The sequence below is a fragment of the Coturnix japonica genome, chromosome 18 (assembly GCF_054131305.1).
Source record: "Coturnix japonica strain WE chromosome 18, WE-NBRP24, whole genome shotgun sequence".
NCBI classification, from domain to species: Eukaryota; Metazoa; Chordata; class Aves; order Galliformes; family Phasianidae; genus Coturnix; species Coturnix japonica.
In genome coordinates this window covers 8,384,369-8,402,614 of record NC_140680.1, presented here as the reverse complement: position 1 = coordinate 8,402,614, position 18,246 = coordinate 8,384,369, and the positions used below count along the sequence as shown (strand labels likewise).

The 18,246-nt window shown below is 39.2% G+C and overlaps 1 protein-coding gene across 3 annotated transcripts in view; it reads left to right on the top strand.

Moving 5' to 3' along the window:
* Positions 1-2,821: 2,821 nt before the first annotated feature.
* GABRA1 (gamma-aminobutyric acid type A receptor subunit alpha1) overlaps positions 2,822-18,246 on the top strand; it is a 37,342-nt gene continuing 21,917 nt past the window's right edge. The window contains exons 1-4 of one of the 3 annotated variants that reach the window (XM_015876366.2): positions 2,822-3,226; positions 5,533-5,620; positions 9,412-9,524; positions 17,835-17,902. In XM_015876366.2, coding sequence (XP_015731852.1) covers positions 5,547-5,620; positions 9,412-9,524; positions 17,835-17,902 — 255 coding nt within the window. In that variant the 5' untranslated portion in view covers positions 2,822-3,226; positions 5,533-5,546. Of the gene's footprint in view, positions 3,416-5,532; positions 5,621-9,411; positions 9,525-17,834; positions 17,903-18,246 lie in introns of all 3 variants that reach the window. The other 2 variants (XM_085518837.1, XM_015876367.3) reach the window with 2 other exon arrangements.

Here is an 18,246-nt window from a genome sequence, read left to right as displayed (position 1 = left end):
TTGAGTTACACGGAAACACTGAATTCAAATGCAGCTTTCCTTTCTCATTTGGCCAATTCGCTGAAGAACAAAATCACATCACTCACAGTTAATAGAAACATTCCTATATATAGCTTGAAATTTTCAAAGGTATCTTCTTAAGTTCAGTGCCTGAAACCCATTGCTAAGTGCATTACCTTTAGTGGTGTTTGGGTAGGAAAGAGTAAGAACTGAAACAGATGTGTCTTCCAAAAGGCACTTTTCTTAGAAATAACATTCCCATTGGTAAAATCAAATTACATTTGTCTTTAAAAGACTAGCCATTTTCTTTTATGTTTTTGGTTTTTTTTTCTTTCTTAAAAGCCAGTTATTTTGTTACCACAATTCATCTTAAAACAGCCTATTTGTTTGATTACATCCAAATATTTTTAGCATTTACTATGGAATGACATGATAACTGTGATAACAGCCCTTGAAAAGAAAAAGAGAAAATCTGGGTTATGTGTGAGCACTGATGGACAGGAAGCTCAGCCATAGAGGAAAAATAGTTTTGTCCTACTTTCCGAGCAGATGAGAATTAGAGAGAGAATGAGCCACTTCCAATTTTAGGTCAATATTTTCACCAAGGGAGAACTCTGAAAAACGTATTATCCTTTGGCATGCAGCACTCATGTCCATGAAGACAGAACATGCTGTGTGACCTCTGACATGTTACTGTAACCCTTGGCACTTTGCTAAAATAAAAACCATTGTTTAGATACCAATTAAAATAAATCAAGAGGGGGAAACATGGGATTCAAGGTCATGCACCATTGGCTCTGAAACTATTTCAGCTCGTACTTTATGGCACAGACGTACATGAACCATTCACTTTTCACTCCATCTGTCCGTCTCTCTCTGTAGCCACCTATTTACAGACACACATACAGCGAATGTACATAGAATTCATATGGACATAAGAAATGAAGGGGAAATGAAATACTGGAGCTGTGCTGAGCATTTATTTATTTACTGATGCAAGCTTATAGTTTTCATCAAGAAAATAGTTTAATTGTGTGCGTCTACACTCACAAGGTCATTGTTAATTAATAATTAATGCCACAGTGACAGGGCGAGGGATCTCAACAGTTTTTCAGTACACAACTTCCATGTACTTTAATGAAAATACCTTGCACTGTTTTTGTAAACTCAGCTGAGGACCTCAGTGCACTTGTCGCTTAAGAAAAATCCTGACGTGAATAAAAACATAGAAAATTATGTTAGCAAAGAACAGAAGGTGGAAGCATTGCGTGTTTGGAAATAGTTCTAGCCACTAAGAAAGTCTCTGCATGCTCATGATTTGAAAAGCCATGACTCAAAATCCCCTTGGGAAGTCACCAGGTTTTCCCGTTCCCCACTTTCCTGTGCACTGCTAACAACCTTGAATCAAACTAAGATGAACTACCTTGGAGATGCCAAGAAACAAAGCAAGAAGTCCACCACAGATCTCTTTAAAATAACCTGTGACCATTTAGTGCTGATCATAAGGACTGTGCATCCGTGGTGCCCTGAGGGACTTTGATAAACAACAATTCTGCTTTCCTTGTGTTTAGGGAAATCATTGCAGTGTTGTAAGTCAGGCACTTATCCAAAATGACCGCCACCTTGGAAGTTATTGCCAGCCTTAGCTAGGAATGTCATCGCTTTGTTGGGTTAAATCAAATCCCTCTCATGCTCTTACAAAGCCAAAGGTACCATGCATTTTTGTGAGGATATGAAGAATGAGAAATACTTGATTTTTAAAAACTGGGTAAAGCTTGCAATAGGTGCATGAGCTGTAACAGAGGATGCCAACTCATCTCTGACAAAATATATGCATTTTGACCTCCCTTGGAGCAAAACTGTAGGAAGGAACAGAAAGTGGATCGGTGATGGCATTAAGAAGGGAAGAAGGAAAGTAAACAGTATTTAAGATCCAGTAGGTGCATATGATACAAGGATTTTTTCCTTCTCAGGGATGCTGGTAGTGCTTGGTAAGGAACGGGCACAGAGGAGTTCGTATGGTCTTTGAACAGAGCTAAGACAGCTGACCACGTTCACGGCAGTTCTCAGCGTCTGCCACTTCTGCAGAGGGCTGGGAGCGGCAGAAAGGTGCTCTGAGCTACAGCAACCTGCGGCCGGCAGGTGAGCGGCTGCTCTCTGTACCTGCTGCGCCCAACCTCCCCTCGCTCCCCCGCACAAATACCGGCACCCGCCGAGCTCTCCGCGTTCACTCCCACCCGAGGAGCGGCCAACTCCTCGCGGCGCTCCCGGTGACACGCGTGGCCAGGAGGAAGGGGAGGGTCGGGGGCGTCCGTCCAGCCTCGACCCTGGACCGTGACGAGCTGGGTTAGGGGGTCCGGGCGCAGCACCCGGCAGAGCCGAGCCCGGGGCCGCTCCGTGGGCACTCGCCGGTAAAAGGTGGGAGTTCGGGGAGCCCATTCCCCACGGGTCTGGTCCCAAACGCACGCGACCTGCGCTTCGCTGGGATCGCACAGCAGCTCTGTCCCCGCCTGGCTGCATACCCCGCTCCCACCCCGTCCCTGGGGGTACCCCGGCTCTACAGGCGCACACGAGGTGTGCTGCATCCTCTCTGTTCCCTCTACCCTTCATTCATGTGTGTACCGCGATTAAATATTTGATCAAAGGTTGAACGCTAACGCAAGTCGGTTGTATTTTTAATGTTCGACCCTTAAAATAGAGCGGTTTGTAAACGGAGAGTGTCCAAAGATTTCCAGCCCTGCCCCCCCCCTCAACCCCCCCCCCGGGCTGTGCCCCCCCCCCCAAATAATAATAACGCTGCAGATTGTAGAAGGATTTGAGGCTGCAGCCAGAGAGAAAGGGATTAGGGCGAGAGCGCTGGAAGTTAAATTGTGCTGCATATAAAAAATGGGCGGATTGGTCTCTAGATGAGAGCTTGGTACCACCTTCCTTTCTAAAATAAAATCTCTCTGGCATGAAGTCACAGCCTATTTCACATCCGGTTTACCCTGGGACGTATTACTACTGTCTTGGTAAAGAGAAAGCTTTTGTTGTATAGCGGAGGTCGGAATATCGGAATAAGAAATTCGGGTTTGTCAACCCGGACGAACGGATCGGCGGCAGCGGGCGATGGCCGAGGCGGAGTGAGCGGTGGGGCCGGAGCCGCGCAGCCTCCGCGCCGCGGGCGGGAGCGCAGCGGCGGCACAGCCGGGCAGCAGCGCCGCGGACCCGCGCCCGAGGGGCTCCGGTAAGGGCGGCTGCTGGCACGCACCGAGCGCACACACACACACACACACACACACACATACACACACAGCACCGCACACGCACACCGCGCACACCCGCACCGCTCCGGGTGCTGCCGGCTGCGGGCACCGCGTCCCGGCGCGCAGGCGGCTGCTCAGCTCAGCTCAGCTCAGCTCTGCTCTCCCCGCAGGTACCGCCGTCTCGGGGTGGGATTTTTCTACCCCCTTTCCAGCTCGAAAATCCGCAGCGATCGAGGGGCGTTTTCAACATTTCTTTTCGTTTTATTTACCTTTTTAGCGTGCTTCGGGTTTCCACTTGGAAAAGGTGGATTGGGTTTATGGATGGGGGTTTGTTATTTATTTATTTTGCTCCCAGGGAGGCGGTGGGAGGGGTGGCTCGCTCAGGGCGAGGGGGAAATACAAAGTTGAAATGCCGGGAGGAAAACAAGTCCAGATTTGCGCCTCGGAGCCGTGCAAATCTCTCAATGGGGGTCAAAATGCATCAAAATGCCTCTTTCTTCCTTTCTCTCTTTCTTTTCTTTCTTTCTTTCTTTTTTTTTTTTCCTTCTCCTTTTATTATTATTTTTTCTTTTTTATTTTTATTATTGTTATTATTTTCCAGTGGGCGCTGCTGGAATGCTCACAGCCGCGTGGCTCCTTCTCCCATTTTGAATGGGGAAAGCAGAGCTGGTGCCCAGCAGCGTGAGCCGGGGGAGGCCAGGGGCAGGGGATGCTGCTGTCCTGTGCTCCCTCAAAGTCTTCACGGTTTGGTTTTTCCAGCTGCCTGAAACTTTCCTCCTCTAGGATTTATAGCGCCTTTCTGGATTTGTTGTAGGAGGGAACGGTGTGAAGGGCTTTGGGGGGAGAGAGCGTGGAGCTCAACAGATCAAGATAGTCCCAAATAATTCACTCTCCCTTCCTCAGCCTGAGAAGCCTTTTGCAAAGGCAGAAGTTGGCGGGACTGGGAGAAGGTGATTTTGGAAGCCAAAGATGTTGCTTCTCTATCTGTGAGGGGGCTGATCCCAGAGCAAGTTCAGATGCAATCTAGTCCCTGAAAATCTTCCTCCCTGCCTTCTGTCCAGCTTCTTCCCACCCAGTCAGATTAGCTCAGCCCCACTAAATGCTTATCTGCCGATCATTTGTCTATAAACGCATTAATTATATCTCGCTGCTTACATGCGGCTTTGTAATGATATTTTATTGATTTAAATTGTCCCCGAGGGTGTGCAGTGAATTGGGGTAGCTTTATTTAAAGATACAAGAGCATTTCTATGCACAGTGCTTTGTTTTCTCAGGCAGCTTAAAAACTCAACGATTGGGGGAAAAGATGGGCTCCAGATTTTGTTTATTTAATGTAATAGATGGTAAAAATAAACTGGATTCCAGTGCTCTAGATATGCAAGGGGACCTGCAGCATCTCCTGGGCAGTCATTGGAATCTAGAACACCGATTCCACAAACGTCAGCCAACTTTGTGTTTTATGGTTCACTGGAAAGCAAAAGAAACAATCTGGTTGTGTTACTTTTTACTCAAAGGTAAACTGAGAGTAACTCACTTTGGAGAGAGGACAGGAAACGTTTGGAGGTGAGGAAAAGGCTCCAATGCAAAACCACTTCCCAGCAGCAATCAGAGCCTGCTAAAGACTTAGGAGATGGTGTGTAGGGTGTCAAAACATGGTTTCATTGTGATTTGTGCCCTTTAGCCTGACAAAAATATTACTGTGCATATGTAGCAAGAGATCACAGAGTCTGGTGATTATATTCCTTCTGTGACACAAATGTATTGTGGAAGAGGAGTTACATACAGCCAGAGAAGAAAGTTGCTGCTGCCACACCAAAGCAAAGCAGGGGCTGTGGGGGAAGCACCGCTCTCCTCAGGTGCACAGATATGCACTGACACCTTCCAGGAGCTTTGGGAGAGCTCAGGCTGGCTCAAGTCAAACAAGAGAATTACACTTGCCTACCTGGAAATGTTAGGGAGGTGCATTGTCAGGAAGGAATGGAGTAAGGACTGTCACAGAGTTTGGGGGCAGCAGCTTTGACTCATAATTACTTCTGTGGAAGTTCAAGAATAATGCAAACAAGAACACAACCTCAGTGCAACATACGTTACTCTAAAAGCTTCTGTGTACAAAGCAGAAGGAAAACAAAATGGCCAAGGCCCCCCTTAGGCTGAGTGACACAAGTGATGGCATTGTGAGGTCACTGTCTGACATCAAATTATTCTGCAAAAGTCTCCTAGATGGGATGGTTTCTTCCCATAGCTCCTGCTTTAAGATAGAGGACACTGACGATTATTTTCCTTTCAGTTTCAGAGCCCACCATGAAGAGACTCCTCGTTCTTTGCGACTGCCTCTGGGCCTGGAGCCTTCTGCTGAATGCACTGACTGAAAGAAGGTGAGGAGACGTTTTGGAATGCACTGACATGTTTTGAGAACCTTGAATTTAATGTGGCAGTGTAATATTGCATGGGCTGCACTACTGCTCAGTGTATTGGGGAAAGTTAATCCCTGTTCAAATCCCAGATAAATCTAACTAAGAGAAGATTGAAAGAAAACTGTAATTTTTTCTCATAACAACTATTTTTTTTTTTTAGCACTATTGTGAATAAACCAAAGCAAAACCTACCTAAAACAAGCTAAAAGCAAAGTGAGTTTTAAACACCTATCCAGTCTATTATATTCTCACAAAATGACTGCTCGGAACTGAAACTTTCATAGAGGATAAAAACCTGTAATTAATGTGCGTTGTTTTGATTTTTTACTTTTAATTTAAGTGCTTGTTCATAACTTTTTCTCCTGTGGGTGCTGCTGGAACACTCCCAGCCCTGTGGCTCCTTCTCCCATGTTAACCCCAGGGCAATAGAAGTCATTTTTTGTTGGGTTAGGATTCTGTGCCCTTGTGACTCCAAAACAGACCTCCTTGGTGAAGAGGGATGGCTTGGGTAAGGAACAGGCACGCTCAAAACGGACAGCTGAACTATTTGAAAGACAATGTTGTACTGAAATTCAATGGAACGTATGTAGAAATTACAACCTAAAAACAGAACAATGGTTAGTGGTACAACACATCAGCCAACAGCTATTAGGTCAACTAAAAACTGTGAGGTAGTTTGGAGTATAATGAAGTCTATGAAATGCAAAAATCAGTAAAAGGAGTTAGGAACACTGGCAGATATAGTCCTGTATTTTGAAATATCTGTGTCTTGTCAGCAGTGCTGCCTCATGACCCGGCAGCAGCTTCAGTTTTGCTCTGTTGAAAGTGATTCCTAAAAGATTCATTTGAGTCTGGATGTCCACAGTGTCTTCTCACATATGAGCAGCTCTTAGATGAACTTATCTGTTGGTACCTTGATGAATTTCAATAGATTGAAGTGTGCAAAGGGGCGAAGGTTCATCTGCACAACTGTTTTCTCTTAAAAAAGAAGAAATAAAAGGTTTAACATATACATTTAACATATAGAATAAGTGTGATGTTTTAGAAGAAATGCTTTTGTTTTGATAATATATTGAGAAACGTGAGGTTTCCAAGTGTTCATGAAGTCCTACACCCGGCCTGCCTAGGTAATTTTGTGGAAATGTGTTGAGTTTTATCAGTGTGTGTACAACTATATGTGTATGTTTATGTGTGCTCTATCTATAACTTAGGCAAGTGCATTCGTAGTGTGAGAATTAAAATGCATTGGACTAGTGTTTAAAAATTATATGGTGTGTCAGTATTATAATGACCTGTAGATGGAGTTAGTGCACAGTGTTTTATTATACTGTGGCTTAATATGAAACCACAGTCACATACAGTCACTTCTTCCACAAACGTACACATTCTACATGAATTGCATCTGTTTTTAGAGCCATTTTGTCACAGTAACTTCCCTTGCCTTTTCTTCTGGAGTGCTGTTAATTCCTTCAGGAAAAAACCCAAACAGTAGTCAGACAAAACATTGGTGATGCAGAAGCACACAGTCCTCCCCATATCATTCTTCATGAAAAACAAAACACAGAATCCAGAACAGCACTGGGGCTGCTTTAACATGGGAGTTTTGACTGAAACATCACAGTCCCTGTGGAGCTGTGGTGTGCTTTATACAAACACAAATGTTCAGATTCTTCCTCTTGTGACGATGTGTCAATTAAAACCTGCCCTAATGGCTCTTTACCTCTGAAAAAAATGGTGGAAAGAACAGGTGAGGGTTCTGACAGATGCAACAGCCAGGGTGGAAGCGCTGTGTTGTATTGCATCCACAGACTGAGCTGCCATGATAGTCCATCTTTCTGATGATGCTTCTGCAAACATACTCAGTTATCTACCCCTAGAATTTCTTAAGTTTTCTTATATCCTCTTGCCACCTCAGTTCCAATGACCTTCTGCTATCCTTGAGAGATGTATGTGCAGCAGCTTGTTTAATGACAGTGAGTGTTAATAGAGAATGTAATCCGGTGAACAGTCCTGTATTGCAATACTACATAAGACATACAAGAAAAAATGCTTTGGAAGGTAACTGTTCAAAGGAGACAGCAGGAAAACTTGATATTTAGTGATGTGTAGGAAAAATAAAAGCACATTAGCATCTTAAAATGCAACTGTGGGTATGAAAAATAATTACAAATCAACCTAATCTGTATTAAGTGAAATTGTATGATGGGACTAGAAAAAATGCACAGTATTGCTAGCATTTTTGAAAGGCTGCTAGAGATTTTTTTCTTCTTCATTAGGAACAGTGATTTATATGCATTAAAGTGAAAACTGTTCTCTATAAGTAACATACCATTGAAGTAAAACAGTGATGTGAATGTCGGTTCTAAAACTTGTTCAAATATGCAGTGATACTTATTCAAATCTGAACTGCGAAACAGCTTGGAAGCATTTGCAAAGCATCTATACTCAGAGAACCTCTCCTCCTCCTTTCTGTGTTTGATACAAGTGGAATATCCATGTGAGATATCCAAGGATGTTTGAGTTACAGAAGGATGTGCTGCTTACAGATAATAATTTTACAGCTACTTTAAGACAAATAGATTGCTTTGCTTATCAGTAATATTCCTTACAAGATGGCCTTTGCTAGTTAAAGCAGAAGTGACTGTCACAGCACTGAGAGCCATGTAGCACCAGGGTTGTACAGATAGCAAGCTGCCCAAAGAGTCATGGCTGTGGCTAGACCTGAGCCTTATGGAAGTTTCTGGTACTGCACTGTTGATCCAGTTCAGCAGAACACGTGAGAAAGTGATGTTCTGCAAAGCAGTGTTTTGTATTTCAGTCATGATGACTACACATGTTTACAATGGAAATCTTCCCAGCAATGGGTGAAAAAATGGTACTGGGATTGGCTTTAAGACAACTGTAATCTATGATTAAGGGAATTATCTATGATTGGAAAAGTTTCAGATTTAAGAAAAAAGTCGATTCTGATGCCTTTTACAGCAGACAGAAACCACTAAGCCCAAGGACTTCGTTCTGATTTGTAATGATGGAAGTAAGGTTCTGGTAGCTGAGATCAAAGAGCTCAATTCTATCCTTGTTCAGGCAGAATTTCAGGACCTTTGGCTGAGTAAGAGTTATACATTCGGGATCTGTAAGCAAAGCTTCAGAGATAGGACAGATTTCCATCTCAAGAAGTGGATCCGTTACACATTTGTAAGAGAAAATGGGAGAAATTTCTCTGAATGTAGCCACTAGAAGAAAGCAGGAAATAAAGCAGGATTATTTAAAGATTTATGATAGAATACACTCATAAGATTTACTTATTTACTCATAAAGACATCTTTGTGGGATTCTTTGATTTTGTTTTTCTAACACTTATTTTCAGTTCTTAAATATCGGTGCTCTCAATTGCTGTGTCTTTCTTAGCATGCAGTTCCTTCATTATCTGCTGTAACACAAAGGAGCCTTTTACTGAAGAACACATTGGAATATTTCAAAGATTACTAAACAATGAGATAAGCATTGAGGAATTGAAGTTATGTTTGCTCACCTCACTCTTCATGGAAAGACATTAGTTTTCTCAGATTATCCTAAAAATGTACAATTTAAAAGTAAAATGTTTAAGTGAAAGAACCCTATATTGTAATTTTATGAAGAAGATTTTATGACCATAAATCAGTATAATCAAGATTAGACACGCTTTGGAATTATTGCTTTGTAAGATTCCTAGCTGATAGCTGTATTTCAGTTTTAATTTTTCTGTATTTCAGCTATGGACAAACCTCGTCGCAAGATGAACTTAAAGACAACACCACAGTATTTACCAGGATATTGGATCGCCTGCTGGATGGCTATGACAACCGCCTGAGACCAGGATTGGGAGGTGTGTTAAAATTTTACAAGCATTAGAGAAAAAAACAGTTAAAACAATGTCATTTTTCCAAGACAAACTTGTTTACCTTCAATATATTTATATATATATATATATGTTGATATGTAATATCTGTGGTTTTTTGCTCAAAGTAAGAAAATAGTTGACAATTCCAGATCTCTGAAACCTATTAAAATTTCCAATGTAGGAAGAATAAAAGATGTGACCTGACAAATGGCAAAAGTTTATGAATCAGACCTAAACAGCACATTCAAACATGCAAAAATCCCACTGAGTAAGAGTAAGAGGATCTGGTTTTAAAAAAGAAAACATCAATCAACCTTAGTCATATAAATGTCTCAGAGAAGTTTATAACATTTTTTTTCTCCATTGGGTATGTCAGAATTTGTTTCTGTAACATTTTGTCTTTGCAAGTTGGTAAAAATGTTTTTCTTCTGCTCTCAGGGCTGAATCCATAAGAAGGTATAAAACCACATAGCAATTACATCTTTATAAAAATGTTCTTACAAAGCCTATTCCTTATCAGTATCCCTACGTTGACTCTCTGATTTGTTCGTCAGAGAAAGGAGCCCAAAACTGGGTCTCAAAAGGTTGTTGTTCATAAAGGTAGAGATACTAAATGTGCCACTGTTCCCCGCCAGCAAAACAAAGCAACGCATCCACCCCACAAAGTTTACTTAACCCAATTCATATACCAGTTCTCAGCAGAACCTGAGCCCTGTAAGAAAAACAGGGCACATTGCATTAAGTCATCTGCTGCTTATGAAAGGACAGATAATTAAAACTAATCTTATTCTGTGACTCAAGGCTACCATCTTGCAATAGTTTCTGCATTGTGAGCCAGCTTCTTCCATGGTTTGACTTCACTGACTTACAAGAATGTCTAGAGATAAAATTCTTTTTATAAAGGGTCCATTAAGAAAAAACATTTCAAAAAGGGTTGGTTTGTAAATTTCTGTGTGCAGTTTCAGATAATATAAAACAAAATAAGAATCATTTCTCTACCAGTACTTTTGCTTATTTGCTTGTAAACCTTTGGATTAGTAGAGAAACAAATGCTCCTTAATCTTTCATTAATGCAACTGTAGAATTCAGTAAGCTACTATATCACAGTAAATAAACACAGCACAGAAGGCAATAAATAAACGGAACTCTGCAAACTGTGTAAAGTCTGGTACAAGAAAAATCTGAGCACATGATGATTTCTTGTGAGTTTTGTAGCTATTAGGATTTAATTTACAGTTACTAGAAGAGTAAGCAAAAGGAGACCCACAGAAAGGAATTACTCTCCTTCTCTGAATTGCAGTCCAGAGATTGGTCACAAGGTCAGTGTAGAAACAGGCCAAGGACCTGTGAGACTACAATTTGCCTTTTACTTAATACAGTGTACGTTTCTGATGTCAGTACCTCAGAATAAATTGAATTTCCCTCTTCTATTCCTTAGTGTAGAACACTGGAACTAAGTGTATCAAGACATTTTGAGAATCCCAAATCCAAGTAAATTCTGTGCAGTAGCACATGTTTAAAATGCTCGATTCAAAAGACATCATTTTATTCCACAAAATAGAGACGTGCATATAGGCCAATAGTTTTAATTATAATGTCAACTGATAATAAAGGGTTTACTCGGGAATTCTGAAGTTCAGCTTTTCAAAACGCTGAGCTAAGAAACTCGAGATGGTGTGATTTTGATGTATTTCATTTAGGTCATTTGGTGGAATGTATTCTGACATTTTCCAGACATAGAAATATCCATCAAAAAGTGCAAATGAATGTATCAGTATAACATGGTTTTTGGAGGTGTATGTTCAACAGACTTTCATTACAGTTTGATCCACTGCTGGAAGTTCATAATGTTTTCTCTCTTCTAAGAGAGTGTCTTCTAAGAAAAGGTGAAGTAAAGCAATGCATGGTACGGTTACTTTCTCTTACAGAAAGGGCCAGATTGAAGAAAGCTCTCTGCTTATCCTGCTTATCCCTCTAACACCTCTCCTTATGCACTACACGTATACAAATGGCAAATATATGGAAAACCAAATTACGTACATGAACAGAAACAAAATAGAGAATGAATTTCTGATGAATTTTGCACCTATTTCAGCATGTGTGGAGTCAGTGCATGATTAATTTTAAAGCCTCCCTTCTTTAACACCTACTTTTGAGGTATCACTTCAAAATGAATAAGAAGAAATGCTTATGCTCTTCAGAGAATAAGGCATTTAATACTGCTATTTGTAAGAATGCCTAGCAAGACCGTACCTGAAATAAAGTGAGTAGCTCTGAGCATTCTGCCCTTAAACAAAGAACAAATTACTTCTCCTTAGAAAGAATGTAAAAAAAATATGGATTAGGTGACCCATCAGGAAAAGATGCCGAATAAATGAATAAGTCTTTATTTTAAAGAACGGCATTGTGGCTAAAATTAATCTCATTTTTCTTTAAAGGTAAAACACAGCACTCTGTTATGCATTGACAAATTTCCACCTGTTATCAATAATTATTGATATAAACTGTGTTATTTAGATGTTCACTGCCTCTGTATGTGGGCACAGTCATTTAGTCATACATCACCAGGAAACAGCATCTTCAGCATCCGTCCATAAACATGGACAGATAACTACATTTACAGTTATTTCTGCTTGGAAAACAGAACATCCAAAATGAATCTAAAAATGTTCTGAATCACACTAGAGAACCCCTATTAACTCTACAAAAGAATATTCATTTACAAAAAGGAAGATGGAGGGGTTGTACAGAGTAATGTATTGAAACTGAAGGGGTGGGAATCATGTTAGACATTAAGATTAAAAATAAACAGTGATGTCACTTAGGTAAAAGCTTAATTTTCTGTGTGAACTGTATGGATCCAAGCACTAGGGGTGAAAAGATGTTGCTCCCTTTTCAAATGCCCAGTGCTGAAGAAAATAATTAGACTGTAATTTGAAAGAGTCCTATAAGCAGGAAAACTGAAGTCAGTGTTTGGTGACCTCTCATAGTAAAATTCTATATCTATGGTGGGAGTTTAGAAGAATGGAAAAGCAATAAGAAATGATAAAAAGTTTTGCAAATAAATGAGTATTACATTGACTTCTGTTCTGGGATGTCTTTGTGTGGGGAATAGATATGAGTCCTGGCTAACTATGATGGCAGGCTTGGAGGGCCACAGGGCAGAGAGAGCTTGCACAGGGCAAGTTGTTTGAACCTTGTGCTTGAAATTCAATAACATGATACCAGGTGTAGCTACAGATTTTTATTTTTTTTTTAAACTATCATCTTAGTAGTGTACACATCTCCTCTATGAAACTAAACAATATCAGATGGTCTGTGACCTCCTAACTTAGAATTAACTGCAAATGCCTTTTATCCTTTTGAGCAGGATTTTGTAGTGTGAAGACTGGTTAATATAGAACTAAGAAGAATAAGAGCAGGTTTGATCAGGCAGGTCAGAGAAAATCTCCATAAATTGAATTTGCTTTTACTGTTGGGTTGAGTGGCCATTAGAGCATCCCAAATAGATTACAAACACTACTTTAGTATTGAACAGAATTATAGTTTTGTAATGTTATCAGCAAGGGATATTTGTTATCTGTCTTTTGTGATGGATATCAAAACTGAGTGTGACTGTCCCTAAGTGGAACTCTGGTCCATCTCAGGCAATTCATTACTTTCACAAAGGGCTTACATTTAAAATGACGGAGAATAAACTTGACAGTATTATGTTAAATAGGTATTAAAATTCAGCTTTATGAGAACACTGTCTATAAATATATGATAAACTGACCTTTTGGTGATTGTGGTCCCAATGGAAATTGTTTAATTTGAACTCCATCTAAACCAACTTATAATTTTGAGAAAATATGTTTCTAGTCTCTACATGCAATAAAAATTTAGTTAAACCAGTTTGTTTCTATTCTAAATGAAAAGAGAGACCTATATTGGAGCTTACTCATAATCCCATAATGAAGAAGCATCAGATACTGCACTTCATTCTCTAAGAACTAAAAGGGCTTATTTTGGTCTTCTTCCAACTCTGTCAGTACCACACTGATGTAAGGACAACTGTAAAAGGACAGAGAAGACCTTAGGAAAATAGCTTTGATGCAACAGTAGGGAGGCAGCTTTGAGCTGTTAATTGCTGTGGGGAGAGCAAGCATGAGACAGCATAGCTCTCAGTCATCCCTTCGTAGCAGCGTGAACTACGGCTGAGCAATCTCAGGACAGCTCATTGCTCTCCATTTTGGTATCTACTTTTGCAAAAGCAACCAGTGCAATTACTCCACGTGTAGTTTGTCGTCAGTAGGAGCAGTTCACGCTATACAGGCATCTAATTCCCCTTCTTTCAAAACCACAGGAAGACTCTTCTCCATTTCCATAATTAAAGCACACACTTTAACAAGACAGGCGGGGGGAGCAGGTGCAGTATCAAAAATAAGGAAATTAATTTAAAATACCAAAATGAGTAATTCTGATAAGTCTTGTGTTCATATACCAGCAGGTATATACATAGTTTTCTATGATAAATGGGCTTATTTCATGCTGTTAAAATCAATCTATATTCTTTATTTTGTTCTCAACTTGTAATCCAATCACCATTCAAGAAATAATAAGCTCCCTGGGAATTTAAATCAAAACACTTATTGCTTTTACGTATTAATTTCAAGAGTTTATCCTAGCATCATTACCAAAACACGGTGGCTGGAAGCAGTGACAGTAGTGTACACTGACACTTTTGTAGGCATATCTCTATCAAAATAATTTCCCCCCGATACAAACCATTTTATTGTTTGATGTGTCATTCCGTGCCGTTAAACACAGCAGTCATTTTGCTGATCAATAACCAGATGGACCTTACAGCATACATTGTTAAACATAATGTAAAGCTATTTGGTCACTAATAATTTTTATTTCATTGTTATTTATTTATTTATTTTAAATGGAATTACATGATCTACAGATATCTTTGTATTATCTATTATTATCTATTCCTGGTTCATGAGAAAGATGTTATAGTTAAGAGACATGGCCAGTGTCTTCACAATTGATTGATGGATTTATCCTCAGCAGTAAGATCAGCTCCTGTCCCGAGCCTGTTTCTAATGGCTTAGAATTTTCTCTAGTTCTTAGGGACATTGTGAAGGTTTTGAATATAGATCAGGATTTGAAGTTCTTGAAAAAAATCTCAATGCATTCTGAGCATTTGAAGCACAGTTTAAGCCTTCTCGTGGTATTCAAGCTCTAAACAGAACGTGGTTAACCTTGCTTCTAAATATATATCCTAACTGTATGCATACAGTAAACACATCTTCTGTGCAGGAGTGAGTCACAACTTTTGAAGCTCTAAACACAGCACAGTTGAATCATCTATTTAGTTAAACAGTAAACAAAAATTTCAGAATTTCCACATAGATTTGGAGGGGCTCATCTCTGTGTTCATACACATTTCCACATTTTTCTCACTCTTGAAAATGTGGTACAAATCAAAGGAAAAACTAATCATCTGATCATGCGCCCAGTGGGGTTTTTTTGGATTTGTGGAGGGTGGTGATCAGATGGCCTACAGAAGTCTTAACTGGTACAATGACAACAGTCTTTTGTGATTTCAGAATCAAGTTTTTCTATTGTTAACTACAAGTTTTGTGTCACTTGAATTATCTTTGCTGCAATACAGAAATGAAAAGCAACACTATTTTTTCTATTTATTTTCTCAAAAACTTTCCATCTTAATTTGGAAGAATTTTGTTTCCCCAAAATTATTTCCTTAAGCTTTAACCTGTACTCTATGGCCATATGTCTCCTAAATTTCTGAGTTTATACTATTAAGAATGAATCCCTTGGGGCTGAAGAGCTTCCAGCACCTTCTGTTTCCTAATGACACATGTGGGAATGCCTCAGTAGAAAGGAGGTGGAGAAGTGGCAAGTCAGAATGAAGGATTTTAAAGGGTTGCTTGAGATTCACCTTTCAATATGCAGAAAGCTAATAGATTTCATGATGATACTAGATTCCCAGTCTCATGAAAAGGTGATAGGGCATCTGTAAGTTAAAAAGTATACTCAGCAGTGTCTTACTGGACCTTGTGAAAACTACATCTTCTTTTTCTGCTGGCTGTTTCATACCAGACCATAGCCTTCACCTCTTGATCTTTGTAAAAGTGATGAGCTGAAGGAGAGAACACTCTACTTCCAATCCAAGTACTTTCTGGATAACCATACGCTTCTTCCCGTAATAGAAGATTAAATTCTCACTGTGAACTTCTTTAAGTCCAGAGTCAATTAGATGTCAAAGGAATACTTAAATTTCTCTGAGTCAGTTGAAAAGCTTGTAAACAGTGATAAGGTCATGCCTTCATTTCACTGGACAGCCAAGGAGGAAATTGCACCTATCCAGTGATTTTGTCAGATTCAAAGAACCAAAAGAACCACTATTAAGCAACTCAGCTACAGTAATTACAAAGAATAAACTGGAAATTCAGTCTTTTCAATGAGTGCTACAGATTTCTTCTCCTACTACCTGATTTTTGAACTGATCTTCTAACAGAATACAAGAGTCATTCAGCATATTACAGGAACGATGGTAGATTCAGAAGCAAATTTACATTCAGATTACCGCTGTCTTACAATGAGAGGTATTTTTTTTTGGTATATATATTGTATTATTAAACCGATTTAATATATATATTGACAAGTTGTAGAGTTTTTGGAATGCAACTGACAACCCTATGTACACGGTAGAACACTGTCAGTAGAATTTTTGGGGTTATATATAAAAATGTGTATTGCTTGTTAACCATGATTCCATATTTCACTTCTCTTTGTGTCAGAACTTCAATTAATCTTGTTTATTCCCAGATGCAAAACAAAACAAAACAAAAAACAACCAAAAAGCCACCAACAACCAAAAAAGCACATCTGAAGTGTTTTCAAATCAGAGGATTCTATTAATTATTTTTAGTTAATTATTTTACAATATCTAAACAATAATATATGGATGTTATAGGTATATGTTTCTTTGTCTTATGACAATCCTGATCTACATTCAAACCCTTCACAACGTCCCTAAGAACTACAGAAAATGACAGTTTTTGCTTTGCTGCATGACCTTCACTTTCTGTACTTTTCTTTTAGCCTCTCAAAAGTTATTTTTAGTGTCAAAAATTTCTAAAGTTATTTATTTTATTTGAAAGTTATTTGAGAAATGCAAATCTCCTTCCACATTTCAAATTCCTACAAAACAAAAACAAAAAACAAAAAGCCAAAACAAACAAACAAAAAAAACCCAACCCACACTAGTTTGTTTAGTGCTTATAGTGAATATTCAGTCTGAGATCTGTGTAAGTTCTGAGAGCTGATGGGGTTAGCTCCACTCAACACTGTTAGGATGTATGCCTTCAGGTGGTGTTACTCCCTGCAACTATATTTAACTCAACAGAGTTATTTTGATACTTGCCATCCTGGGTGAATATTTTCTGATGTGTATCCTAGAAAATACCAGCATGCTGTAGTGACTGGTACACTGAGGGGATGGGGAGAGGAAGGAGAGAGATTAAGTTTGTGAATTTCTGAAATGAACTTTAAACAGTGGATCTCCAGAAGCCAAGTATTTGGTTCTGTATGGAAATCAGACAGAGTGGATGAGATTATGTTCATTTTGAAAAGTTTTAACTTGTTTCTGTTTCTCATAATCAGGAGTAATGAAGACATCTCATGCAAAAATAAAATAAAATAAAATAAGATAAAATAAAATAAAATAAAATAAAATAAATAAACAAAACGAAAACTCACCTTTACTTTTTTATACAGGAGAATGTATTTTATCTCTCTCTCTTTTTTTTTTTAATTGTTTCTGTGTCCCAGCACTAAATAAATAATTCATAAGCTTAGGGTTAATTATTAGAGACCTTCAATCAGCTTTCCCAGCAGCACTGGGTACCCAATGAGACTTTTAAGTACACTTTAAAATATTTGGCACTGCTTGAATGTCAGACAAAAACCTTTAATAGTCAAAGAGTGACAAGATTTCTACAGCAGCAGAATTGTGTCTGCTGTGTTTCAGCACAACAAATCGTGTCTCAGAAAGTCCCACGGAAACACCATAATAAAAAATACATATATATATTGTTGCTGACCATATTCACTGTGAAATTACACTGAGAAGCAATAAATTATCAGGACTGTATTGTAGACCAATTTTAGAATTGCTAATCAAAGCCAATAATTTTTCTATTTATTGTGAGAATTGGTAATGGTTAGATCTAATGAAGACTGTTGATAGACACTCACTGTCCTAATTTCCTGCTTCATCAGAGCGTGTAACTGAAGTGAAGACTGACATCTTCGTCACCAGCTTTGGGCCTGTTTCAGACCATGATATGGTAAGTGATGGCCTATATTTCTAGAGCGTTCATTTTCTCTTGTCTTTTTAATTTGAAGGATGGAGGATGTAAGCAAGAATGTATTTACTACTTTTAAAGCCGTTGTGTTTTTTTTAAGACCTTGATTCCGAAATGCTGTCAGTGTTTACGTGCAGTGATTCTTGTTAGCCGTGACTGCATTTAAGTGCCCTGAAATTAGCATCCTCAATGACTTTAATAATGTATTCTAACACACCTTATATTTGCTACCTAATAAGTTATGAAATGCATTAAGGTTTGGATCAGTACTCCTCTGAGAATGATTGCTCAGGTCCTTGCTGGCACGTCACTGATCCAATTTGCTG